Raw genomic sequence first — 26,925 nt, 5'->3', positions numbered from 1 at the left:
TTATATATAATTTTCTGGACTCATGCATTTAGAAATTTTCTACAAAAATGTGGGCAAAAATTATGCATTAGTTCAGTGTGTGCTGAGTTTGGGTCTGGAGTGTCTTTCTGCTGATTTTGTGCGGGATCCAGCTTTGTTTGTGTCAGCTGTTGCAGCGGTGAGTCTGCGCGCATTCAGAGCCATTTCCATAATCACTGCAAATATTTCAATCGTGAAAAAATACATATTATTTGAAAGGTCATATTGTCAAATGTGCATAACGTGATGGTTTCTCCCCCTGAAGAAATGAGTTTGACCTCGCTGATGTTCAGACCAATGCTGCGTCCCGTGCAGGCCTCTCAGGCTGTGAGGACAAACACGGTCTGGATCATGGCGTAAAAGCGCGCCAAAGCGCGAGCGCGCATCTCTGCCTCATCACCACCCCTCGCCTGTCGACCCTCCACTTGGAGGCCTGACAAGAAACGACGGACGGAAGCACGTGGACCCCCCCCCCCCCCCCCCCATCCCCAAAGCAGACTGTAGTTGAGAGTTGAAACAATAAAAAATAAAGGACGCGCCCTCCTGCCCTTCATCTGCTCTCTGGCAGATGCAATTAATAGCGCGTCGCGTTAATTACACCTTTCTTTTTATTTAGGTGAAATTTCCCATTAGACTTCAGGAGAGAGTTAAAAAAAAAAGGGCCGCGGCTGCGCGTTGGTGCTGATGAGAGAAGAGGAGAACTCCGGTGCTCTACCGCCATCTAGCGGCGATGCGACCACCAGAAGGTGAGTCTGTACTTTTTTGATTCAGGTAGGAGGAAGTCTTCTCATGGAGAAATACATTAAATAAACATTTGTTCCTGTATTTCCATGTAAAAAAAACTGTTTGTGTTGTCCCTGTTTATGGAAGGAGTTATTTTATTTGCTTCAAAAACCCTTCCAGCATCACAGAGACACATCTGACCCTCGCAATGGAAATCACTGCAAAATATGAACCAATGACGCTGAAACAGCTGCTGATGATGTTGAAGATGATGATGTTAGTTTGAATCTTACTGGAAATCCACTCAGTCTTAACTAAGGTGATTTCAGTATGAACACCACTGAAAGATCCCCCATGGATTTGCCTGATTGAATTGCACACTTTTACTGAGATGACCCAGGGATGTGTCTGATAGAGACCTCAGCTGTTGAGTGTTTTTCTGGTTAAACATATATGAATCTTTCTCTAAAAGCCATCCATCCATCTTCAGAACCTGCTATATTCCCTGTCAGGGTGACTGGGTTGTCTCAGCCAATCCTACTGTCTGGCACAGACCCACAGTACCTGTTCAGATACACCCTGAACAGGTCGCTAGTCTGTTGCAGGGCCACACAACTACACACACCAAGGGGCATTTTGAGGACAATAACAACAAATACAAACTATTACTGTTAAAACCAAAACAGCAGGCATTTGCAGCGAATCTGGGAATTTTAGTGGACCTTACAGGTGTCCAAAAATCCCAAAATTTGATGTTAGCAGTTATTTCGGTTTTACAACTCAAACCAGACTGAGTTCATGAAAATTGAATATGAGGTTTAGAATCATTTCAGATTTTTGTTTTTTTCTGTGTGAAAAATCATGATTGAACTTTGAAAGCAAATCGACTCTTGTACTGCTTTAAGGATCAGGACGTGGCTAAAACACAGAGTGATTATTTTAATATAAAACAGATTAGTTCAGGTGTAGGAGGATGTCATCAGTAACATCACGACATTTTTTGATGTTTAATTAATTCTGTGTTTGCTTTATTTAGTCCTGCAGGAGCTTTTCATCTACTACAAAGTAGAACAGCATGTCCACATGTGGAACACACAAAGACAAATCGGGCCTATGTATCAATCACACTTTCAATCTGCTGTTTCTCTGCCCCCTGTGCTCTACACACACACACACACACACACACACACACACACACAAACACAATAGTGACACAAGCTCACAGGCTGCAGACTATTCCCCCATTTGACATCCTTGTTGTTTGTTCTCACTCAGATGCATCGCAGCTAATTACACTTTGCACACTTAGGCGCAGAAAATGCGCGCATGCGTTCATTTGTAAACGAGTTATTGTTTAATTATAACTTCACATGAACTTTGCTGATCGGTGGGGCGAATCGTGTCTCTCCTTCAGCGCATAATTACTCAGGCTGTAATTGCTGGGCCTGTTGTTAAAGCGTGCTCGTCTTCCTCCATGTCGGCGCCTCTTGGAGGTGGCCAGAGAAGTTCTTCCACATCTCAGATGCTTCAGCTAAAACCAACAGTTTTAATCAATATTTTTACCAAAAATGACATTCCTGAAGCTCACAAATAAATATGTTTAAAGTTAAAAAGAGATTGTAAATGAGGTTGATCTAGATAAAAATCTGTAAAAAACCCACAGTTCAAATAATTTCTCAAACAAAAACTGTGGGTTTTGTGAGACAACTCTTCATCTTGAGAAACAGTGTTTGTCTTTCAGCAAGCATCATGCAGCCTTCTGAACAGCCCTGTGTGGTCTTGCTTGTTTACAGTAATTACACAGACTTTCACAGCAGGACAACAGCATGTGTGCATAAAAAAAAAACACCATCCTGGTGGATTTAGACATGGGTAAAGCAGTGCTGCTTCACAATGCCGTCTGTGGATTTCACTGCTTAAATGGATTTAGGAACCTGAGCTCTGACATTCTCCATATCCTTGAAAAAACACAAAACATAATAAGCACAGACATGGCAGTGAAGACTATCAGGGATGTCTTCAAAAGCAGAGCCAGAGCTGGGGAACAAGAGAGGGAAGAGTGAGCCACATAATGATGGGTATCACAGTGAGGCTCCCCTCAGGCAGCTCTGAGGCCTGTCAGGTCCCAGCCTGGGGCCGGCTCAGAGGAGACCATCTTCACAGCCGGGCTGCTCACTTTGAGGTTGCAGGGAGCTGAAAAAACACCCGGGACAACAATGTGCCAATGCTCCTCTCCCAGTTTTTTATGCAAAATTTATCACCAACACTCGCATAAATATATTCCCTCTCCAGATTCATCAAGCTCTGTTTACAAGCTCTTGAAAGACAAATAAAAAGCTGAACTAATTGCTGTTGATCTCCTCCTGAGTATATCAGCCTCATACAAGAGCATGACAGCGAGACATCAAGCTGCAGAGCAGAGAGCCTCCATGAATCACGCCTGCACGCTGCAGAGGCAGTGGCGGCGGCGGCAGTGTTAGTGGCGGAGGAATAATCATCGGGGAGGCAGGCCAAATTAATACTTCAGCCGGGGCCGCCTCATTCTCCATCATTAGAGCACATTACAGGGCCACAATATACATCATTAAACCAGGCATAAACAATTCATTAAAAGGCCGTTAAGAAGACAAGCTAATGTCACGTCTCCCTGTTGTATTAATAGACTGTAAAATGGCTGAGGGTTAAGGCAAAAACGATCATTCTGCAGCAACTATCCAGTCACTCATCCTGAATAATGGCTGGAAAATTTAACAGGCAAGTCTCTTTCTAATCACACCATCTCACTTCATGAAGACCCAGCAGTTAGACCATTTATTTTTCTGCAGCAGACGGTCTAATGTTCATTCAATCAGGGGGAAAACGGAATACGTCTAAATAAGACCCCTGCCTCCCCTTAATAACTGTCTTGTTCAAACTATGTGAGAATTAAAGGAGCCACGGCAGATCAGTCATCAGCTTTCACTTTATTTAAAAACCCTGTGTCGTTGTGGGAAAGACATAACAAAACGTCCTGCCCAAGCACGCCACAGAGGTTCATCACATGACCAGAGTGCATATTGATTACAGAGGAGCAAGAAGAACCCCAGCAGCTTCTCCCCACAAACACTTTGATTCTGACAGCTACCATCAGGCTGTCCTTCATGCTGGCGTTTCCCCGGCATCACTGCAGCACTTCTATGTGAATCTCGCTGAGGTGACTTCCTGGATTTTTCAGATAGGCCAGAAAAATGTGCTGCACAGATATGAAACAATCACAACCTGCTGCAGCTTTAGTGAGAATTGCATCATCTGAGGGAGGCACTGCTGTCCATTCTGCCCCATTATTATGCCCCGGGGCTGCAGGTCGGAAGTGACTTAAATACTTCTCAACCCTAAAAAAAAAAATTGAGATGAAATGTAATCTTAATGGGGTGTTTCACGCATTAGATCATTAGGCAAACTCACGGTTTGACTGTAGGACTCTGAGTCAATAAAGTCAAGGAAAATAAGGAACTTAAACTCTTAATCACATACAACCTCAAAAACTGTACAGTTAAGGTTCCATAAACAGGAATTCAAACCATCACTGCATAATCAGGAGAAAACCTGGACACCACAGGAGCAGAGACTAAAGAAATATATATCATTGCATACGAGTCCACTTGTCTGATGTACAATATATGGCAAATGAACAGATCCATTTCTGACTGTGACACATGACTGTAAATGTACTTTGGTGAAGGAACGTACAAGCTCTGCAAACCACAACAATCTACATCACCACATTCAGCAGCATAAGGCACAAATATTTACAAACATGAACATTAAACTCAAAATGTTTCAAAGAGAAAAAAGACCAAGTTGGAACACTTATTCACCAGCAGCAAGATATTTTCTGATGCACTACAACAAATGTGAAAGGATTTCTCCTTTGTCTCAGTTCCTGCAGTGTTAGTTTGAGTTTACAGCGAGCTGCACTCCAGAGATGTCCTTTGTGTTGTTGTGAAGCATTCTGTGTGAGGAGGATGCGCCTGTACAAACCCTGAGTTGACCACCAGACACTGAGGTAACAGCGGTCACATGCTGCCCTCAGTTAACATCACAGGTTTTTACTACACAATACAAAATGAAAATCATTTGCAATATGAGTGCAAATCATTTCAGAATATCTGGATAACTTCTAATATAACCAGAGCCTTCATTATAAACCCTGTTTGAACCGAAATGCCAATTTAAAGAAGGTAAAATCACTAACAACTCCTCACTTCTTTATGTTGTTTAAGAGAAATCAAGTTTTCCAATTACGCAAAGACTTTGGTTATTTTGATGCAAAAATACTACACAACACGCTGATAGTCCTGCACCTAAAGACGCACAAAAATGAAATGACCCTGGCACCAAAAACAAAACCCTTTTTCCTAAAGGACAACACAGTTTAATCATGCTTGAGGGATTCTCATTATGAAAGAAAAAAGGTCAAATCAGTGAAAAGATGATTCAGGGAAAGAACCGGAGTACAGCAAGTGGAAAAGCTAAAGTTTGAGAAAAGTCAACTCAACAAAATGGACTGGACTTTTAAAGGCAGAAACACCCAAGAATGTAAACCAAAACGTTCTCCTGAAATGTGGTAACAACACCTACACAGCTGAAAACCATTCAAGACTGCAAAAGGCGCATTTTTTGACTAAAATATTTCCAAGTAAGACAATCACACCAAGACCAATTGATTCAAACTTCAAATGTGTCTTATTTCTGCTTTTCTATTGACTGGTAAAAGACCTATTTATGTTTTCTGCTGTACAAGGTTTTAGAAATGTGTCATCAATGCATTTTAGTGCTACAGCAGCTGAAGGTGTTTCTTCATCTTTACGTCTGCAGTTTGAGCCCCAGAATTTACGGTTAGCTTTAGACTGTGAGGCTTTACACAACACAATGTGTAATAAATGACCAACCCAGGCTTGAATGGAACAGGCTTGGACCAACAACATTTTAAAAAGAATCCACTCTTATTTTTAAATTCTTCCAAACAGGCCTAAATTAACATTTAACATTTCTTCAATTGATCATCTTTGAAGATGAGAGTGCACACTTCTAAAGTGAGCAGAGAAAATGCTTTAGAAAAACTATAAACTTAATGCTTTAAGGTTGTAACCTAAATAAAATAGTTTCACTCGTCTACAACGGTTTGGTGAAGCGGTCTTAATACAACCCAGAAAAATATTTCTAAAAAAAAACGGAAAAAAAAACGACTAAAGGAGTCCCTCTGTCATTTGTCTTTATAAACCTGCACAGGTGTACCATGTAAATGAGGCTTCAGGTAAGGGAGAACTCTTTCAGACTGTAAGGAATTGAAGTGATGACTGACAGCTAACCCGACCTCAACAGGAGATCTGTCTGTTACAACAAAGACAAAAGGGATACAATTTCTTCAGATCTGCAAAAGATATTTGCTGTTTTCAGTTAACCTGGTCTCAGATTTTGAGCAAGTACAAACAAAACAGGAAGATTATGAAAGATGAGCGTACGGGCGGGAGAGCGAGGGCGAAGAACGCTGACAAAGCAGAAATGAAGTCCAACCAAGGAGAAACAGGAGTCAGTGGAATATCAAAGGGCTGTAAAAATGTACGTGTTGTAATTTCTAATCATAGGCCCACTGTCATGTTGAAAAGGTGGACAGGTAGTGTGAACACAGAAACCCTAAAGGACAAAGAGAACACAGTCCCAGCAGACGTCTCTTCTGAATAAGCAGGGAGCGCAGCAACAGAAATCGAGGCTAAACTAAAGTTGGAACATCACCTTTGCAGCTGAAAGCATGAGTGGTGATCATGTGGAAAAGTTTATCTTCCCACAGACAAGAAGGAAAAGTCACCAGAGCAAGCAATATTTCAATGTGTTTGTCCGTGTGCGTGGGTGTGTGTGTTTAAGGAAAAGTCTAACCGGATTAATTGCAATACCAGAAAAAAGCTCCAGAGAAGGAATTTAGTTCCAATGTTTCATGTTTTAAGTTTATGTTTTACTCAAAGACAAAAGAAAAGCGTCAACACAATGTTCTAACTTTGTTTTTCTTTTGTTTCATTTTTTTTTCTTTTTAAATGAGCTGCAGAATTTCAAACGAATCATTTACAACATTTTTACTATTTGCTTCTCATGTGCTACAGAAAACTTTTTCAGCTGTCAAGAATAAAAAAAGAAAAACTCTTTGTTCTCATAATTATTATTGTTTTAACAAAATATGACTTTTACCTGAATTACTTTAAAGATTAGACCATCTTTGCCAGAAGTTCTCTGTGCAAACGACTAATAATCATTTTTAAAAAGTCCACCAACTACCCGAGGCGGCTTAAAGCAAAGCAGAAATCTGAAAGCTCTGAGGGAAGAAAGTCTGCCGTCTCTTTCTTATAGGATGAAAAACTTTGAGTGTATTTCTATTCAAATGTAAGTTTGCATTGGAGTGCAGATCTAGTATGAAATAATCTACCATTTTAGAAGAAGTGATGAATGCAGAGGCTCAGTCAAAGCCCTGAAACCAGCTGCTATAAGCAGAGCTGTACAGGTCAGTAATCTGAGCCAAAGTTAAGACCACAACCACTGGAAAACTGTAAAAAAGGTTTTGTTTTCAATCACGTCTTGAAATTTATGCACAATAGTGGAAGAATGGTGACTTCTTAAAATGATAGGGCCAACATTAATTCATGTTTTACCAATGTTTAAGAAGGCACTAAGCGAAAGGAATAAACCTTTGTGAGATGAATACGTGAGGCCAGAACAGTTGGAACAGAACAAAAATAACTCCTTACATTGGTATGAGATGCAAGCAAAACAAACTGTGGCTTTACTTTAACTTATTTTAAAAAGTCTCAGCCTACACCCAGAGGGCTAAGCTGTTTGTGTTCAGTCAGTACAATCCTCCAAAAGCTATTTAACTTAGAACAACCTTATTGTTTGCTGTCTAACAGAAGACTTTGTCTGTGGTGCAGGTTCTTCATCTCCTCTGACCCGCCTCCACCTTATTTTGGGGCAGCATCTGTTGGGTAGCAAGCTTTCCTCCGCTTGCCTCGTGGCAGAAAGAAAGGGGACTGTGGAGTCACTGAGTAAAACTTTTCTTGATGAAAACATTGGGGAAGAGGCTGGACAGCTCTTGGACGACCTGCATGTCTATCTGGGAGCAGAAGGAGATGTCCAGGAGAAGAAGTTTAGGACAAGCCTGAAGGAGTTTCTTCAGAGAGGCAGCACTCACCAACCGTGTGCCTGTTTGAGAAGAACCACAGTGAAGGGGGAGAAAACGTTACCGGGTAGAAATCAAGCTTTAAAGTCAAAAGTCAAAAGAGCGGATTTAAAAATATTAGTCATCATGTCAGACATCGTTCTTGTTTTTGTGGGTTTATTAACATTGTTGCAATGGAGAACACGAGAGTTCTTCAGAGACAAAGTGAGTCACAGTTTATCCTTAAAGTGAATCAATGTTCTTTGACCAAAGATATTAATGCTAAACATCTAAAAAAGCTTCTCGATCTGCTAAACATCTGTGTGAAACGTTGAAGACCAGCTGGTGGGAGCGCGTGGAAACCAGGGGGGGGTCACTCGATAGCTGAGGGGCCAAAATCCAAAACATGCTGAAGGTCGCGGGCCGAACAGGAGAAATGTTAAATGAATACACTATAACTAAACTTTTTAAACATCACAAGCTTTTAAAAGTCACAAAAAGACAAATAATATTATTCCGGAATAAATCAACTTAAACCTTAAATAACTTATATTTTTCTCTCCACAAAAATATATCCTATCAAAATGAGACCAATAGAAATAAGCAAACGTTAAACGAAAAAAACATCAACATTTCTTTACACTTATGCCATTTAATATAAAAAATAAACTGAAATAGTAAATTTACCAAATTATTTTGCTCTCCATAAAAAAAATAAATCTTGTCAAAATTACATGAATTCAAAATAGGTGAATGCTGCCTAACAAAACAAACAAATTAGTGCTTTTCAGCAATAACAAATCAAATGTAGTTTTCTTTGCTCTTGTGTCATTTTATCAGAGTAATAAAATTAAACGGCGAGCTGGATGTAGCCCATGATGACACATGATGTAAACAGGTGAGTGAAGGAAGGAGGGGTCGGGTTTACTCTGCACCAACAGTTCTGCCCACATGTCGGAGGTAAATTTCTAAAGAGCACCTGCCGCTCTGCCGAAACTATGTCCCCGCAAACTAAAAGTTTTTTGATTTTGGCTAAAAACATCATATTTGAAAGACCACTGGGACAGCTTTAAAAATGCATCAAAAGATAATCAAAGCAGGACTTTAACAACTACAGTTAACTGATGATAAGCTTCAGCTAAAAAGCATTGACACATAATGGTGGTGCTGAAAGTGTACCGAGTATGTCGAGATGCTGCAGGGAGGGACACCAGGCAGTCAGCTCCTCTATGTCAGAGTCACAGACGGTGCGGTTGGCAGTGAGGAAGAGCTTTCGGAGTCGAGGCAGACTGCGGGCGAGCTGCTGGAAACAACCGGTGCTGCTCTGCAGCGTGGGACACCAGCCCAGGTCCAGCTCCTCCAGCATCCTGATCAACCACATGAGACACATGAAAACCACGGAGACCCAGCTTTAAACTCAGTCAGGCGGTAAACCGACTGATTTCCCTTTGAAAAGGAGTCACATTTGGAAGAAACATGTACAGATTTTTGAAATTCCTGCTCTATTAAGAAGCTTATTTCAGTTGAGTCTGTAGGAATTATCACGACGATTAATGATTGAGCAGAAACAGAGCAATCTTTTACAAGAAGAATGTTATTATCAGTTGTATTTTCCACCTGCAGGTTTTGCTCACCTGCAACCAGAAACGAGCTCATTGAGGCCTCGGTCAGTCAGGTTTCTACAGCGCCACAAGTCCACAGAGCGCAGGGAGCGACAGCGCGTGGCCAACATGCTGGCTACAACATCATAGTCATCGATCTGAGGAGGATCCACGCAAAAATGAAATCAGAAGCAGGAAAACTGCATTTCCTGAAAATGCATGTAAATGCTGACAGCTGAAGCTGGGCTTGAGGATACAGAGGTACTCGGAAGCAAATAAGGACATGTAGAAAACTGAAAAAGTTGCTAGAACTTGTATAGGCCACTTAGTCCTAATATAGCAAAGTAAAATACAGCTAATGCTAAACCCTGTCATATGCCGTTGTTTATTCATATTTAAATTGCGCAATGATAAATGTGTTATCTGCGTGTGCTTTCTTCAAAACAGAGTTGAACATGGTTATATAGTGAAACCTAAACCTAATATTAAATGTAATATCTCCAACACTAGCTAATACAAATGACCAAAGAATGGTTAAATGTAAGAATTGCTGGGCGGGCCACAAGCTCCCCGTTTCACTCCACTTGTGTCATGGTGGCTGTGTCAGCCACCTCCCCCTCCCAGCACTCCTGCTCCTGCTCTGCTGATTGGAACCAGCTGTCCTGCATCTCCTCATCTCCTGCCTGCCTTCATAAGGGTTGTCTTCTCCAGTATCCAGCGCCAGTTTGTTATACTTACTCCGGTGCTTATGTCTGGCCCTTTAGTATTCGCTAAACCTTGTCAAGTCACGTTGTTACTTACCTTGCTTGTACTCACCTTCAGGTTCATCTCCCACTGGTCATGCTGGTTCCCGCGGTTGAGCTCCTCTCCACGTTCCACGCTGGTCCCGCCGTCCTCGGCGCCCACGCCTCGCTCCACATCGATCCCGCTGTCCTCGGCGTCCTGCTCCACCTCAAGTTGGTCCCGCCGTCCTCGGCTCCCCCACATTACGCTCCTCAGGTTCCACGGTCCGCCGCGCTCCTGGGACGTCAAAGCGTCATCCAAAGATTTCTCAAGCTACGCTCTCTTGGAGACTCTGTAAAGCCCCTGGAGAATTAAATACTCTTTACAAACTATTTCTGGTCGAGAGTTTACTTCCGGGTTTCAGCAACTGGGTCTGCCACGTCCACGACGTCATGACAGAACAAACTGGCCCCCGCGGAACAAAATTATGACGTGGGCAACCGCGAACTCCTTGCCATTAAGCTCGCGCTTGAGGAGTGGCGTCATTGGCTTGAGGGGGCTGAGCATCCCTTCATTGTATGGACCGACCATAAAAACCTAGCTTATCTCCGTACAGCTAAACGCCTTAACTCTCGTCAGGCCCGTTGGTGTCTTTTCTTCGATCGCTTCACTTTCACCATCACATATCGTCCCGGTAGTCGCAATGTAAAACCTGATGCCCTCTCGCGAATATTCAGCGCCCACGATCATCATGAGGCGGTTCCCATCATACCCCCCACATGTGTCATTGGTAACCTCACCTGGGATATCGAGACCCGTGTCCACCAGGCCCAAGGCGAAGAACCCGACCATCCTCCTCCCCCCGCTAACACTCTGTATGTTCCCTCCTCACTCCGTTCCGATGTCCTGGTGTGGGGGCACACGTCCCGGGTATCCTGCCATGGGGGTGTCCAAAGGACTCTAAATCTCATTAAACGCAGGTTTTTCTGGCCTTCCATGGAGCAGGATACCAGGGAGTTCGTCGCCGCCTGTACGGTGTGTGCCAGATCTAAGTCCTCCAATTCACCTCCCGCCGGCCTCCTCCACCCTCTGCCCGTCGCCGGGCGCCCTTGGTCCCACCTCGCATTAGACTTCGTCACTGGGTTACCTCCTTCCCAAGGTAATACGGTTATTCTCACCATAATCGATCGTTTTTCCAAAGCCGTTCAGTTCATTCCCCTACCTAAACTTCCTACGGCCACCGAAATGGCTGACGTTCTAGTTCACCAGGTCTTCAGGCATCACGGGATACCCACAGACATTGTTTCAGACCGGGGACCCCAGTTCGTGTCCCAGGTTTGGCGTTCTTTTTGCTCTGCTCTTGGCGCCACGGTAAGCCTGACCTCAGGATACCACCCCCAATCTAACGGCCAAGCTGAACGTGCAAATCAGGAGTTGGAGGCCGCACTCCGTTGTCTGGCGGCCCAGAACCCGTCCAGTTGGTCCAAGTTCCTCGTTTGGATTGAGTACGCACATAATAACCATCCCTCCGCTGCCACCGGTATGTCACCCTTCGAAGCCTCTCTCGGTTATTCTCCACCTCTGTTCCCCTCTCATGAACTGGATTTGGCCGTCCCTTCTGTGCAACACCACCTCCAACGCGTTCAACGCGTTTGGCGCCAGGCCAAGGCCGCTCTCCTGCGTACACGGGACAGTAATTGTCGGATCGCCAACCGTCGCAGGAGAGCGGGTCCCGACTACCAACCCGGTCAAAAAGTCTGGCTTTCCTCCAAGAATATACCCCTGCAATCTACCTCTCGTAAACTGGCGCCCCGCTATATTGGTCCATATACTATTGAGAGAATCATTAACCCAACCTGTGTCAGACTGCGGCTCCCGGCGGCTTTAAAGGTACATCCCTCGTTCCATATCTCGAACATCAAGCCCTTTCAGGAAAGTCCACTTTGCCCGCCATCCGCTTCCCCGCCTCCCGCCCGGGTCATCGACGGCGCTCCTGCTTTCACCGTTAGTCGGATCCTGGACATCCGCCGCCGGGGTCGCGGCTTCCAGTACCTGGTGGACTGGGAGGGGTACGGTCCGGAGGAGCGTTCATGGATCTCGCGCTCCCTGATTCTGGACCGTTCCCTCCTGGACGACTTCTTCCGGGCCCACCCGGATCGCCGTCCTGGACCGCCTGGAGGCGGTCGTTGAGGGGGGGGTACTGTCATGGTGGCTGTGTCAGCCACCTCCCCCTCCCAGCACTCCTGCTCCTGCTCTGCTGATTGGAACCAGCTGTCCTGCATCTCCTCATCTCCTGCCTGCCTTCATAAGAGTTGTCTTCTCCAGTATCCAGCGCCAGTTTGTTATACTTACTCCGGTGCTTATGTCTGGCCCTTTAGTATTCTCTAAACCTTGTCAAGTCACGTTGTTACTTACCTTGCTTGTACTCACCTTCAGGTTCATCTCCCACTGGTCATGCTGGTTCCCGCGGTTGAGCTCCTCTCCACGTTCCACGCTGGTCCCGCCGTCCTCGGCGCCCACGCCTCGCTCCACATCGATCCCGCTGTCCTCGGCGTCCTGCTCCACCTCAAGTTGGTCCCGCCGTCCTCGGCTCCCCCACATTACGCTCCTCAGGTTCCACGGTCCGCCGCGCTCCTGGGACGTCAAAGCGTCATCCAAAGATTTCTCAAGCTACGCTCTCTTGGAGACTCTGTAAAGCCCCTGGAGAATTAAATACTCTTTACAAACTATTTCTGGTCGAGAGTTTACTTCCGGGTTTCAGCAACTGGGTCTGCCACGTCCACGACGTCATGACAACTTGCTCTGCTAAAAAAGTAAAATAACTTTAAGCAAATAAGGCCCAAAAAAGACTACCGATACATTTTTAAAAGAAACACGAAAATTTGTTTTAAAAAGAAAAAAATAAATAAAAAAACAAAAGGATTTAGACACCAAGATTAATGCTTAATTTTTTTCCCTCCTTAATAATGTGCTACTGTGTTAAAAAGTGTGTATTTTTTCTTTAACATTTTTTTTCACATATGATTATTAGAAAATTCTACCACTTTATGTGGTCAAATGTCAGTTAGATTCAATGTGTTTCCACACATTGGACTGGAATGATGGACAGATCATTTTTTGCTGTCATTACGTGTGTTTGCTGTGATGGTGTGATGGTTTTTTTGTCATTATAGAAAAAAACCAACATACCTCAATCCAAATGATATTTTCCAAAATCGATATAATGGACTTATTTCATTTTGAAATGATTTTTATAACGTATGGAATGACTCAACAACTTGCCTACGACAGATCGATTTGGTTGGATAGTAAGAATAGAAATCAGTTACTGAAATGCAATTTGTATGCAAGTAATAGCTGGGAATGTGACAAAAAGAATCTTAAACCTTAAGCATTAATGTAGTAGTACCTAAGTTTTCCTAAACAGAATATACGCATCAACCAGCCCACGATAGTGCTGCTGTTTTATTAATGTACTCTTTTATTACTTTTCACTTAAATTGATAATTAAAAGCTTCAAAGCTTTCTTCTTAATGATCATTGAAATCTGAAGGACACTCAGATCCATACACTCTAAAACAGACTTTCCTAAATGCTGCAGACAGTATGTGGAGATAGAGACAATGTTTGTGTCAAACTAGTTCATTTCTCACAGATTTATAGCAGACTTTGCTATATTTTTTTTATGAAACTCTTGAAAATACTTTTGAATATATGGTATGAGCAGCCATGAATCAGTCTGTGGTGGATTCTCTACATTCTGCTGAGTGTTTTGACATACTGGAATGATAAAGTGTCAGTAATAGCTGGCATCACAACTTCCCTTTCTCTAGAGACCAAGAAAGACATTACTAACAAAGAGTCCCTTGATCAGACTTTCAGTGTTTTGGCTTAGTGTTAGATAATGTGGCCATTTTTTAATCCTTTCATCCACAGATGAAAGCAAATAAACGCATTTAACAGATAAACACCTGATACCTTAACCACCAAAATGACTGCATTTAGAACATTTCCCTGAGTTATCTTTGGATGAAACTGTCTTTGAGCATCTCTACTGTCAATCACTGATAGCAGTGCAGTTATTTTTGAAGAGATCACAAGAGGAACTGTTCTAAAATGTTGCGTTCTTTTCACGTTTTCCTCTTTTTAAATCTTCATTTGAGTTAGATACATTCTGTAGCAACTGACGTTAAGCTGTTTTAATCTGTTCTGCATTGCTATCCTCAGTTATAGTCAAAAGATTCTGTTGTGTTCTGTGTTTCCATTGGTGCTCCAGTCAGTTAGATGAATGTGATTGGAAGAGTGTGGGTGGGGGCAGAGGAGCGAATGAATGTAACTCTTGTGCTATCTTATGGGGTCCAGATGACCCCACCCTTACATTGACGGGTGGATAAAGGTGGAGAGGATTTCATGTAATCCATGGACACCAGTGAAGATCAGAAATCATTGAAGAAAAAAGGCTCAGCGCACTGTCTAGTGGGTCTAGATGACCCACTAGGCTAGCACAAGGGATAAAGGATTGTCGTGAGAGAGTGTGTGCACGGAAATCGAATAAGAAGACAAGGTCAGGGCGAGTCTTCCGTTTTGTGCCGTGTTTGGTGTGGTTACGGCGGACAGCAACCGTTTAAGCTGTCTACGACTTTTCATTATGTCCAACCGGACGTTACAATACATGTATGAGCACAGAGTTGTAGCGGAACAGACGGTCCGGAACAGACGGATCCAGTGTGAATCCACCCTAAAACGAAGATTTAAAGTCCCACTCTGACTGGCGCAGAGCAGCCCTACCCCCCCTTTCTCTCTCTGTTGCTGAGAGCTCCACGTTTACACACTCTCCCACTAACTTACAGTCCTCACACCCCCAACCTAACATTCCTGGCACAACAAAAATTATAGCTGGATAACTATATTGGAGCTATCCAGCTGTACAGTTTTGAGTCAGATGCCATCTCAGACAACTTCTAAAAAAAACATTTAAAAACAAAAACAAAAAAACACTTTTTTCATCGGAGTCGGTCTTTAAGTAATAAATGATACAAACACAGCTTGTTGACACATTGCTTGTGTCTAAAAATAAAAACTAAACAAGGATATTTTTAATGCTGACTTGTATTATTTATGCAAATTGTTGTTCGTTAATAAATGTTTATAAAACAAGGTTATTAAGCATAACTACAAAAACTTAATAGCTTATTCAAGCACTTTCAGTGCTAATCTTTGAGAAATAAGATGCTTCTAAGTCAAAGCAATATTTTGGTATAAGAAATTATGACAGCTCATTATAAAAAAAAAAAAATCAAACTTTGTGTTTTTGGAAACAATACAAAGATTTAACAGCACGTGTATTTATACTGCAGCGTTGAGTGGATTTCATGTGGGAACTATTGTATTTCTCCTGAGCCACACATTTACGGTCTGAAGTATATTTACAGCTATATTTGTGCAACATTCATTACAGTGTTCATCCATGCTCACCCTCACACAGCTCCCCAGGTTGAGATGTCTCAGCTCTACGCAGAAAGTCAGGATGCTCAGGATGGCCGTTTGCTGCAGAGTGAAACAAAATCAACTCTATAAAGTCTGCAGAGAGTCGGATGCCTCCATAAATACACTGGAGGACAGGCACTACCGCATTAAAAACAAGGTAGGAAGGATACTAATTATTGAAGGACTGGGGCCAAATTTCTAGCAAGTCCGTGTTGCCCAGCGACAGCCCCAAAACATCACTGCTTTAGAGTTGATCTGCATGAAGCAATGGGTCAAAATACCAGCAACAAGTTATGAATACCTATGAAGACTTACAGAAAACGTTTGACTGCTGTCATTGCCAAAAAAAAGGTATATAACAGAGTATTGAGTAGAACTTTTGTTATTGACCAAACACTTATTTTCCACCATAATTTACAAATTACTTAATAAAAATCAAAGTAGATGATTTCCTGAACTCTTTTTTAAATTCAGTCTTTCATAGTTGAAGTGTATCTTTGATGAACATTTCAGTCTTTTTAAGTGGGACAACTGGCAGAATCAGTGATGGACAAGTACTTTCTTGATCTTCTTCATGAAAAAAAAATTATATTTAAATAAAGAAACACATCCAGTCTTTTCACGCTTGGAAGGCAATTTCTGGTTTAAAGGTAATATAATGATACAGAGGATATCATTTTTACATTTTTTAATAGAGTGAAAGTGAGAACTTTTCTTCAGTAGCAGTAGGATGAATATAGAAGGAATTCAATGCGATGATTGCCAACACAAACACCTCTGTGACAGAAAAGTTTCAAGTAAGAGTGTCTTTTGTGTGTGAATGACTGTCTGGCATTTTCATAAACGTCTCCTCCCTGGCGAGGCAGTCATTTAATTAGAGCGCTGACAGGGTAATGACAACTGAGATGTCCGGGCCTCAACAGACACGCAGCTGTAAGCAACCTGCATGATGCCGCCTGACTCCACGGCAGAAACTCTACCCTGCCTGATGCCCACAGCAGCACTGAAACACCCCAGATGCTGCAGAAATGCTGAGATGCAAGACAAAAACCAAAGTCAGACACGCCTGAGCTCAAACACCAGCTACGCATCACTAACCTCAGTCAACAAGGTTTATCCAAAAAGACAACACTGGGCCGTAGGTGCTCTTAGTCTAAAACAACAACTGCACTCTGAAGCATCTTATAAAAAATGCATTTGTTAAAATCAGAAAATAAAAAGATCAAATATTAGCAGTTTTTCTGACACTGTCAGAAAAGTAGAGGAATATCTGAGGCCTCGAGTAAGACATTCCTAAAAGCAGGAAACTGGCCCAAAAACATTCAAAAGCCTTTAATTTAGCTATGATCACACACTGACCTTCTCACTAATGAATTCATATGATATCAGCTCCAGTCCATTTCAATCAGGATCAGTTCAATACAGTAAATTTTCCAAATAAACTTTCCACTCTTCCAACTACTCCAAAAACAAGTTGTCCTGCAAGTCTGAAGCAGGATTGTTCTACTTTTGTTTTGAAAAGAAAAAAAGCTAAATGAAGAGTTAGAAAATAAAGAACTGAAAGGAATTCATCTTCCTGCACAGAGTTATTCTGCCTAGTATATGGGAATAAAAGGAAAGATTATTTGGCAGTGGAAGTGTATGTTGCAATATTTAATTTTTTTATTTGCCTACAGTACAGACCAAAAGTGTGGAAACACCTTCTTATTCAAAGAGTTTTCTTTATTTTCATGACTATGAAAATTGTAGAGTCACACTGAAGGCATCAAAACTGTGAATTAACACATGTGGAATTACATACATTACAAAAAAGTGTGAAACAAGTGGAAATACAGTACAGACCAAAAGCTTGGACACACCTTCTCATTCAAATGAATGAAAAGGTGGGTCCAAAACTTTTTGTACTGTACTGTATGTGTTATTATAGGTTCTTCAAAGTAGCCACCTTTTGCTTTGATTACTGCTTTGCACACTCTTGGCATTCTCTTGATGAGCTACAAGTCACCTGAAATGGTCTTCCACAGTCTTGAAGGAGTTCCCAGAGATGCTTAGCACTCGTTGGCGCTTTTGCCTTCACTCTGCGGTCCAGCTCCCCCCAAACCATCTCCATTGGGTTCAGGTCCGGTGACTGTGGAGGCCAGGTCATCTGGTGCAGCCCCCCATCACTCTCCCTCTTGGTCAAACAGCCCTTACACAGCCTGGAGGTCTGTTTGGGGTCATTTTCATTAGGGTTGTGCCGATGGACAATACCATTGTTGATTGTTGATTATAAAAAACGTTCACATGGGTCACACTTTCGGTCGGAATAAATCATTCGCACATGCGCAGTAGAGTTGAAAATACCGGAAGAGAAAATTAGTTCCGCAGAGCGGCTACATGCATAGATACTTCAGCTCGGTAATATGCCAGATGATCTCCTAAATGTGCTTTTATTATTGTTACGGTTATTATGAAGCGCCTGTTCGCTCATCAATTTATTTTTAATCCGTGTGGTCAGTGCTTTTTCTGTTGAAGAACAGAGCCGGACGGAGTTAGCAGTAAGCTAACACGGGCTAAAAACATTAGCTTTGGATGATCATAAATCCATGCGGGAAATGCTGCAATCTGCATCTTGGCTGCACGTAAATGTGTGGGAATGACATCAGCCTTTATTTTGTCGGGACACGACTGGAAACACAAATCACGAGATTGTTTGAACGGTTTCGAAGGACTGAGCAACATGTCTGCTTAAAGCCGCTGTGTGTGTGTGTGCTGGCGGTCCGAGCTCTGCCCGGACACACACTTTACCGGGACACCCGGTTCTCCTGAGTTCGGTAGCTCGTTCACGTAGAGCTGCGGGACGGATCACAGTCCTAAGTCCCCCACACGTAACAAAGCATCCTCCCTTCCCCTTAAACACAAAGCTGTTAAGTCCGTCTGCTCTGCTCAGAGACATGGTAGATAGCTCCACGGGTCCACCTGACTATTAAGTGCAGGAGCGGACTACTTCTCTTCTATTTTTTTTTATTTTTTTTCTATTGTTTTGTTAAAGTCACTTCCCTCTTGGCATATAATAACAAAAAAATAACCCCCCCCAACGATACCATCATCCATGGTTGACTGCAAACATCGTCAACTGCCAATTTAAGGGACATCGCCCAACCCTAGTTGTCCTGTTGAAAAATAATTGATGGTCCAACTAAACGCAAACTGGATGGAATAGTATTCCGCTGTAAGATGGTGTGGTAGCCATGCTGGTTCAGTACGCCTTCAATTTGGAATAAATCCCCAACAGTGTCACCAGCAAAGCACCACCACACCATCACACCTCCTCCTCCATGCTTCACGGTGGGAACCAGGCATGTAGAGTCCATCCGTTCACCTTTTCTGCGTCGCTCAAAGACACGGTGGTTGGAACTAAAAATCTCCAATTTGGACTCATCAGACCAAAGCCCAGATTTCCACTGGTCTAATGTCCATTCCTTGTGTTCTTTAGCCCAAACAAGTCTCTTCTGCTTGTTGCCTTTCTTTAGCAGTGGTTTCCTAGCAGATATTCTACCATGCAGGCCTGATTCACAGTCTCCTTGTAACAGTTGTTGTAGAGATGTGTCTGCTGCTAGAACTCTGTGTGCCATTGACCTGCTCTCTAATCTGAGCTGCTGTTAACCTGCCATTTCTGAGGCTGCTGACTCAGATGAACTTATCCTCTGCAGCAGAAGTGACTCTTGGTCTTCCTTTCCTGGGGAGATCCGCATTTCAGCCAGTTTCTTTGTAGCGCTTGATGGTTTTCTTGTCTGCACTTGGGGACACTTTCAAAGATTTCCCAATTTTTGGGACTGACTGACCTTCATGTCTTAATGTAATGATGGCCACTCGTTTTTCTGTACTTAGCTGCTTTTTTCTTGCCATAATCCAAATTGTAACAGTCTATTCAGTAGGACTATCAGCTGTGTATCCACCTGACTTCTGCACAACACAACTGATGGTCCCAACCCCATTTATAAGGCAAGAAATGACACTTATGAAACCTGACAGAGCACACCTGTGACGTGAAAAACATTTCAGGTGACTACCTCTTAAAGCTCATCAAGAGAATGCCAAGAGTGTGCAAAGCAGTAATCAAAGCAAAAGGTGGCTACTTTGAAGAACCAACAATATGACATATTTTCAGTTGTTTCATACTTTTTTGTTATATTTCATAGTCGTGAAAATAAAGAAAACTCTTTGTATGAGAAGGTGTGTCCAAACCTTTGGTCTGTACTGTATGTAAGAATTCTCCGCAATGATGAATTAAAGATCATCAAAACAGGAACATCTCTATTAATGTGTTTCTAGACAATCAAAACCTATTATTTGCTATTTATTACCCATACCATTTTATTACACATGAATACTTCAAAATAAAAAGGTTCTCGTCCACAGGTGATGAGCATCAATAACTGTGAGAACGTACCTCTATCTTAGTGCGGTAGAGCACCAGCCTGCGGAGATGTGTGAGTTTAGAGATGTGTGTGAAGGCCTGTGGGTGGAGGCGGTCACAGGAGGACAGATTTAGCTCCTGCAGGTCAGGACAAGCCTGAGAGATGACCTCCAGACGGGCTTCATTCAGGAAGTGACAGCATGACAGTTCCAGGCAGACCAGGCTTTGACCACAGGCCTTCAGAAAACTAAAAGAAAGTGATAGAATGGAAGAGGGACAAAAAAGAATACAGATTAACCTCCCCAAAAGCTAGTGCTTTCCTTTAAAAAGGTTATCCTGCTGTTGAAATGACTCCCCACCCCAGGTTATTTCTCCAAGCACGATGAGGTCTTTGAAATGTCTCTATGTGAGAGTTTTCAGGGATTTTTCAAAGTCAGTTTTTAGGTTTTCTAGGACTTTGGGCCTTCTAACCTGCTGAAGCCTGTCAGAGTAAAGGCTCCACGGTTGCCGGTCCAGGACAGGTTGAGCCTCTGGAGGAGGGTGCAGCGGCTCTGTAGGTGTCCCAGGGAAGCGTCATTTAGCCGGGACCAGTAGGGTTGCAGACTCAGCTGGGTGTATTGCAGCGGGTCGCAGCAGTGCTGGTGCAGCAGCTTGCAGGTCTGAGCCAGACGGCAGAGGTCTGGCAGGGTCAGGTGGCTCAGTATCAGCTGGATGAGCTGCGCACAGAAGATGGGCAGAGGGGTCAGGGAAGGAGAGGAGGACCAGACAGGAAAAGGCAACAAACTGAAAGTACAGGGACGAAGCATGTTTTGCTCAACACAAGAGCAGTGTAACCTGGTATCAAATACAATGTAAAGAATATTAATTGTGTCCCCTCTATTAGGCAGATCTAAACAGTCAGCACAGAGCTCTGAGAGCAGGATGAGGAGTGAGGTGACTTGTTTTGCGTAGTGGTTGCTTTTCAGAGAGAAAGAATGACTTTGCTTGTGTGACTGTCACAGTAAATTAACAATACCCTGTGTTCAAACTGGTATCAGCTGACATATAATAGCTCTATTGTGTTTCTCCTGAAACAAACACACAGTTGTGGGGGCTGCCGTTAATGGCAGTGGTTTGGGGGAAAGATAAGAGAACAAATATCAAGAGAGCTGCTAGTGTTTTGGGCCTCGCCTCTGTCAACATGGCAAGAAAATGACTCTGTGCTCATGATTGTTCACAAGAACTGTCACGATCTGTCCAAAAGCTCGAGTCCTAGTGTGGAGTTCTGCTGAAAACTGAACACCCCTGCCGCTGCCCCAGCTGCTCAAGTTGCTCTCTGTGACAGATTGACACCTGGAAAATACACCATAGAAGGAATTTACCTCATAAGGCAGTTTGTCAAAGTACCCATTGCCGGTCCTCTGGTGCTTGCCGTCTCCTTGCCTGAAAGGGCCTCCAGCGTCACCCAGCTCCTCCTCACTGTCACTCAGGTCACTTATGTCGATGTGGGGTATCTTATAAAGCGCCAGCATGGTCCTCTCTTTCACCCCACGCAGGATAACAGCATCTAGCTCAGTGTAGTAGTCCAGCAGAGAGCTGTTGACCTCAAGGCGGAGCAGATTTGTGGGGAAGTTGATGTGCTTGATTTTTGGGGAAAACTGCCGTGCGTGGGGGGTCAGCACCTTCGTGGGCTCCCCTGACCACAACACCTCCCACCTGAACACAGGAACATATTTCTAAATGCTCCACAAGTAAGCCATTTATGAAGCCACTTACAGCTAAGCATGAATATTTTTGCAGACATTTTCTTTTACCTTGCCATTAGTAAATAGTGGCAACTCAATTTAATCTCTAAAAATCTGCCAACTGTTGGGAAAATGTGATTATTTCAAAACAACCCTTATAGGTGGACAGCTGTCCAACCTGGCAACCCTGGTAAATGCATTCCTCACAGCCTCATTTGGAGCTTTCAGATGTTTCCTCACCTTGAAAAACAATCTGTCTCCAGGCTTTATTTTTTTAATATTAGAAGCAAAACACATTTTCTTACAGTTAAGAATTGTTATACTGGATCATTGCGCTCCATAAATTTTAAAATTTTAATAAAGTTAAGTTTCCTTCGTATGGGATTTAGAAAATGTTAAAAAAAACAACAACATGGCTTTATTTCCGCTCAGGTTAAAGCACATCCTAAAAACACAAAAAACCTGCTTTGATGCACACTATTAAGATCATCATGTCCTCATCTGGCAAAACTGAAGTCTGAACACTTGAGATGAAAACATTTGAGCTTCATACATAGTAAAAAACAGCTTGTTTATGACAAGAATTCAGAATAGTCAAACTCCAAACGTACATTTCTTAGACCTTTGCATCCCATTTCATATTAAATTCTCAATACACACAGACCAGGTAGGGTGGAAGATAGAACTTGACCCACAAAAAAACGTTCTGCTGACATCTGGTATTGTTCTGCGTTCTTTGAATATGAACCACACTTTACAGAGGAACAGAAGATGTTAAAACAGTGATGCGTTTGGTTTCATATTTTTGAGATTATTCTGTTTATAGTTCATAAAAGCCTTTTTCAAAACACAGTTTTCCTTCATCTGGGAGCAACTGGATATGTGGCTTTCATGTGTGAAGGATCGCTTTAGTGACAGGTTGACAGAGATCATAAAAGGTAAGATCTGTTAACATAAGGATATCCATTTCTGCACAGTCGCACTACCAGATTCCCAGTAAGTTTATTTAAACCACAGATTATAAAACCTGATATGGATTAAAATGAAATAAACTAGAGTGCTGACTTTTTTTTTAAAGTTGACGAGCAGAAGTGCCATTTGTTGTTTTGCTGCCATTTCAAATATCTTTCTTGAATTGGAGTAAAGGTTTCTGATTTTAAATAGATCTTTTATATTATATTTTTATCTTAATCTGCTATGTCTTTGGTTTTATTTGAACTTCTGGGAAAACCATAACACTGTGTTAAATGTGGAACTGCATTATTTCCTACAGCCGTACTATTAAAAAGATTCACCAGTAAACAGTTTCCTTCTGCTGAGCTGCTAATAACTACTTTGGTAGAGCAGAAAATGAGCTTTTCATCATCTATTGATTCCATTTCTATCCATCCCTCTATTTTCTTCTTCTTATCAAGGACTTCGTGGAGCAGAAGTTGAAGCAGAGAGTCCTAGACATTCCTCTCCCCGGCCACTTCCTCCAGGCCAGTTGAGAGAATTAGTCTCTCCAGAATGTCCTGGGTCTTCCCTGGGGTAGGCGCTCAGTGGGACATGTTTAGAACACATCCTCAGGGAGGCATCGAGACCAGATGCCCAAGCCACCTCAGCTTGCCTCTTTCCACATTGAGGAGCGATGGCTCTACTCCGAGCTCCACACCCTATCTGTAAGGGAGCACCCAGCCACCCTGCAGAGGGAGCTCATTTAGGCTGCTTTTATTTGGGACCTTGTTTATTTTTGGACATGGTCCAGAGTTCATGATCACAGATGAGTAATGGAACAAAGACCGAACGGTTAAATGTGAGATTTGCTTTCTGGTTCAGCTCCCTTTTCACCACAACGGATTGGCACAACAACCTCATGAAAGCGAACATTACACCTATTTAACTGGCACAGACTCTTTAGTTCCCCTTCTTGAAAAGGGGAGCCACTGTGCCAAAATGTACCAATCCAATGATAGAAACTACCTCAGTGACTTCAGCATGTCAACAACATAGGCATGTCAACAAAGTAGAGAAGATCTCCACTGCACAACAATATTCCGAGTTGAAGTCAGGAGCTCTCCACCCAACACGGAAACCGTTGCTAAGATAGAACTGCTCTCAAATTGTTGTAAGCCTAAAGGTCCAATAGCAGAACACAACTCGAGTTCAAATCAGGGAAGCTATTCCTCCCATTTATACATTCCAGGTGCTGCTGTTGTTTCCCCGGTGAGTGTGTGTGGAAGTGTTCCAGGAGAACAATGGAACACCCCGCCTGGGCAATTTCCAGTATCCCCCAGAAAGACTCCTAAAGACTGGATACGCCAAACTTCTGTTCACGCTGTAGCCAAAACCATATTCAGAGGTCTGGCCCCCATCTGAAGGCGCAGGGGTGCAACCCTCTCCAACATGATGGTGGTGTTGGTGGGGGGGGGGGGGTGTCACACCAGCCCGCTTTCTCTCGGTTTGATAAACTCCAGAAGAGTGGAGAAACCAACCCTCTCAAGGTGTTGAGTTTCGGAGCCCAGGCCGCGCTTGGACGTGAGGCTGGCTACATCTGGCTGACACCTCTCAACTTCATGCAAAAGCTCAGGCTCCGGAGCTCCATGTCTCCCAGAGATGTGAAGTCTCATGCCTCAAAAGTCAGAATCCATGATAAACTGTCGGGTAACCACCTTAAACCACCGCCCAAACCCTTACAAGCTATGGGCCATATAACCACCCTATTTTCGTGAACTTTTAAAGAGTGAAAAAGAAAATTCTCTTTTGCTTCTGCTATTGTTGCATGAGAAGTCAAGAATCAACATTATTATTATTATTGTCATTATTTGTTTTAGGAATTGATTAGCTGTGCACATAAACAGATTCATGCACTGATGTTATTCAACGTAATATTTACAACACCGTTACCTGACGTCGGTTGCTGGGTTCTGAGAGAATGGGTTGTGAGAGCAAGCCAGAATCTGCACAATGGCTCCGGGGTAATAGGTCTCAAACACTTCGACTGCTGTGGGGTAGACCGGCTCCTCAAAGCCCAGTTCTATGTAATCCTGACTGTAGAAACCTTCAGGTGTGCGACGAAAAGGTAGTGGAGCACTGGCACACTGTTCCCACCATTTCCCATAGGTCCTGAACACTGCAGTCTGGGTGAAGTCCCCTGAGCTGGGGTAGACATTGGGCACCCCAGCCAAGTTCCACATGGTATAGGACATGCTATTTTCACTGCCATAATGGGAGCTGAAGTCCAAAACCTCCTTGGCATACTGCTCAACCTCCACGCTGACTGGTAGCACCGCCCTCTGACCAGACTCCACGGCGCGCCGGCTGTTCAGGGCCTCTCCTCGAGTCCCACTCCTGGAGCGCCGCCGCAGACATATATAGTAAAACATGCTCAAGAGGGTTAACATAGGGAAGTGTGGGACGGATGGGGGCAGAGAGGAGAAACTGAGATTAAAAGGAGGAAGAGCCTCCAACTACTGCTACTGCATTGTCCTAAAGGCTTGGGGGTGCACAAAGCACAGGCTAGATGGCTGGGTGCATGCATGACCTGTGGGTTAGGCAGAGACAAACACATACAAGAGTTAGAGAGGCAAGGCAGAAGGTCTAAGATACCATAAAATACAAGTCCTGCTTGATTCTAAAGATTGACAGTCAGTATTTACATGGAAGACAATTCTGTTATTAAAAGCTGCCATTTCATTTCAACTTAAAGCACATTTTTACATTTAGACACCAAGAGGGCAGCAAATCTGACATTTAACTGTATTACAGTGTGTGATAAATAAAGAATGTGATCCAGCCAAAGATGGATTACTTGCTAAACATATGTTATTCATACTGAAACTGCGGGTTAACCGTTGTCATAACTATTCTGAGTTGTATTTGTGCATGATAAACATTTTCTATTAAGGATACCTTTTCTTAAAAACAATTGCAACAGAAATGCTACGGTGAGAAAAACATTTTTTTCTTCAGAAAGTGGAATGACTGCAATTAAGGAAAGGTATTAAGCCTCCTCGGTACCATGTAATTGTTCTTAGCAGAAAACAAACTACTCCTTGACTTATTTTTCTTTTTAATCCACAAAAACAAACCTATATAATCACTTAACAGTTTAACAAAGAGAAATAAAGCGCCGATGCTGGTGTTTTTCCTTTCTAACCGAAAAGAGCAGAGAACTGCAGTTCTGCTGTCATGAAAAGACTTTCAGCAGCAGTCAGGACTAAAGCTGTCAGTTCAGTTTATGTACATTTTCTTTGTTATGGATACGTGTCTTCTGCCATAAATGTTCAATTCTAGTGAAGAGTGAATAAAAACTACAGATACTCGACCAACTTGTGACGAATAAGCATGCTTTTGTTGTTGTTGTTTTTTTGCGTTTTAAATGAGTTCTTAACGTAAGTTAAAAATTAACTTGTGACCTCATTCATACACGCTATCTGCTACGTTACCTGCCCATAACACCGCTTTAGAGGCTAAAAGGCTAAATTGATTAACAAGGACGTGCCTTGGTGGTCATGTGATGTCCTCAAAATGTACTAGTTAACCACTTTAAACTTAGGCGAATTTAAACGCTTTCCCGTTACTGTCAGTGCTCTACCAATAATCAATGTTTCTTAAGTGACGAGATTCGTTGATTTCGACAGCTAAAATAAATATGACTGAGGTAAAATCGCACACAGGAGAGCGTTTCTGATTGCCTACGCCGCCGGTGTGTTAGCTTATGCGGAATTCTGTGGATATAGTCAACCGAAACTAAGCTAACTAGCCGACCGGCTGACTGAGCTGTCAAAATGCGAGCAGTTAGCTTCTGTTAGGTAGCTTTAGCGTAAGCATAAAAACACAAGAAAATAAATAAAATTGAATGTACAGTAAACGTGGGTCGAGATTTCCATTCATGAGGAGCTCTCCTCTTCTCTTCCAAATCTTTTTCCAGCTATTTCAGCTTGCAAACAACCATTCCTGTCGTTTACCTTCTGATGCGACTTTCAGGATAATCGGAAATCTACGACTTTAAGATTGCACTACTCGAATAAATGCGCATTTGGAATAAATATAGTCAATAATCGAGTTAAAATGATCATTTGTATA

General features: G+C 42.8%; 1 protein-coding gene across 3 annotated transcripts; it reads right to left on the bottom strand.

The window, feature by feature from the left end:
- Nucleotides 1-3,685: 3,685 nt before the first annotated feature.
- On the bottom strand, nt 3,686-26,925 carry fbxl4 (F-box and leucine-rich repeat protein 4). 3 transcript variants are annotated; one of them, XM_020709883.3, is made up of 9 exons: nt 26,808-26,925; nt 24,745-25,381; nt 21,496-21,829; nt 20,606-20,850; nt 20,168-20,381; nt 15,724-15,795; nt 9,559-9,683; nt 9,104-9,291; nt 3,686-7,968 (listed from the first exon to the last, which is right to left on the bottom strand). In XM_020709883.3, exons 2-9 carry the CDS (start codon nt 25,239-25,241, stop codon nt 7,805-7,807), a joined length of 1,839 nt encoding a protein of 612 aa, XP_020565542.1. In that variant the 5' UTR covers nt 25,242-25,381; nt 26,808-26,925; the 3' UTR covers nt 3,686-7,804. The 3 variants fall into 3 exon arrangements, with proteins under 3 accessions (XP_020565542.1, XP_011483140.1, XP_078789899.1); XM_011484838.3 differs by having other exon boundaries at nt 26,705-26,831; XM_078933773.1 differs by lacking the exon at nt 26,808-26,925 and adding an exon at nt 26,286-26,549.

Source organism: Oryzias latipes, chromosome 16 (assembly GCF_053564925.1).
Source record: "Oryzias latipes strain Hd-rR chromosome 16, Olatipes_Hd-rR_3.1".
Classification (NCBI taxonomy): Eukaryota; Metazoa; Chordata; class Actinopteri; order Beloniformes; family Adrianichthyidae; genus Oryzias; species Oryzias latipes.
This window is presented reverse-complemented; position numbering and strand designations above follow the sequence as displayed.

Coding starts and splice junctions, on each gene's coding strand:
- fbxl4 (XM_020709883.3), bottom strand. CDS start 25,241: ATGTTAACCCTCTTGAGCATGTTTTACTATATATGTCTGCGGCGGCGC. Junction 20,382..20,605: donor ACTCTGACAGGCTTCAGCAG/GTTAGAAGGCCC, acceptor ACTTTCTTTTAG/TTTTCTGAAGGCCTGTGGTC. Junction 9,684..15,723: donor ACCTGGGGAGCTGTGTGAGG/GTGAGCATGGAT, acceptor GATCCTCCTCAG/ATCGATGACTATGATGTTGT.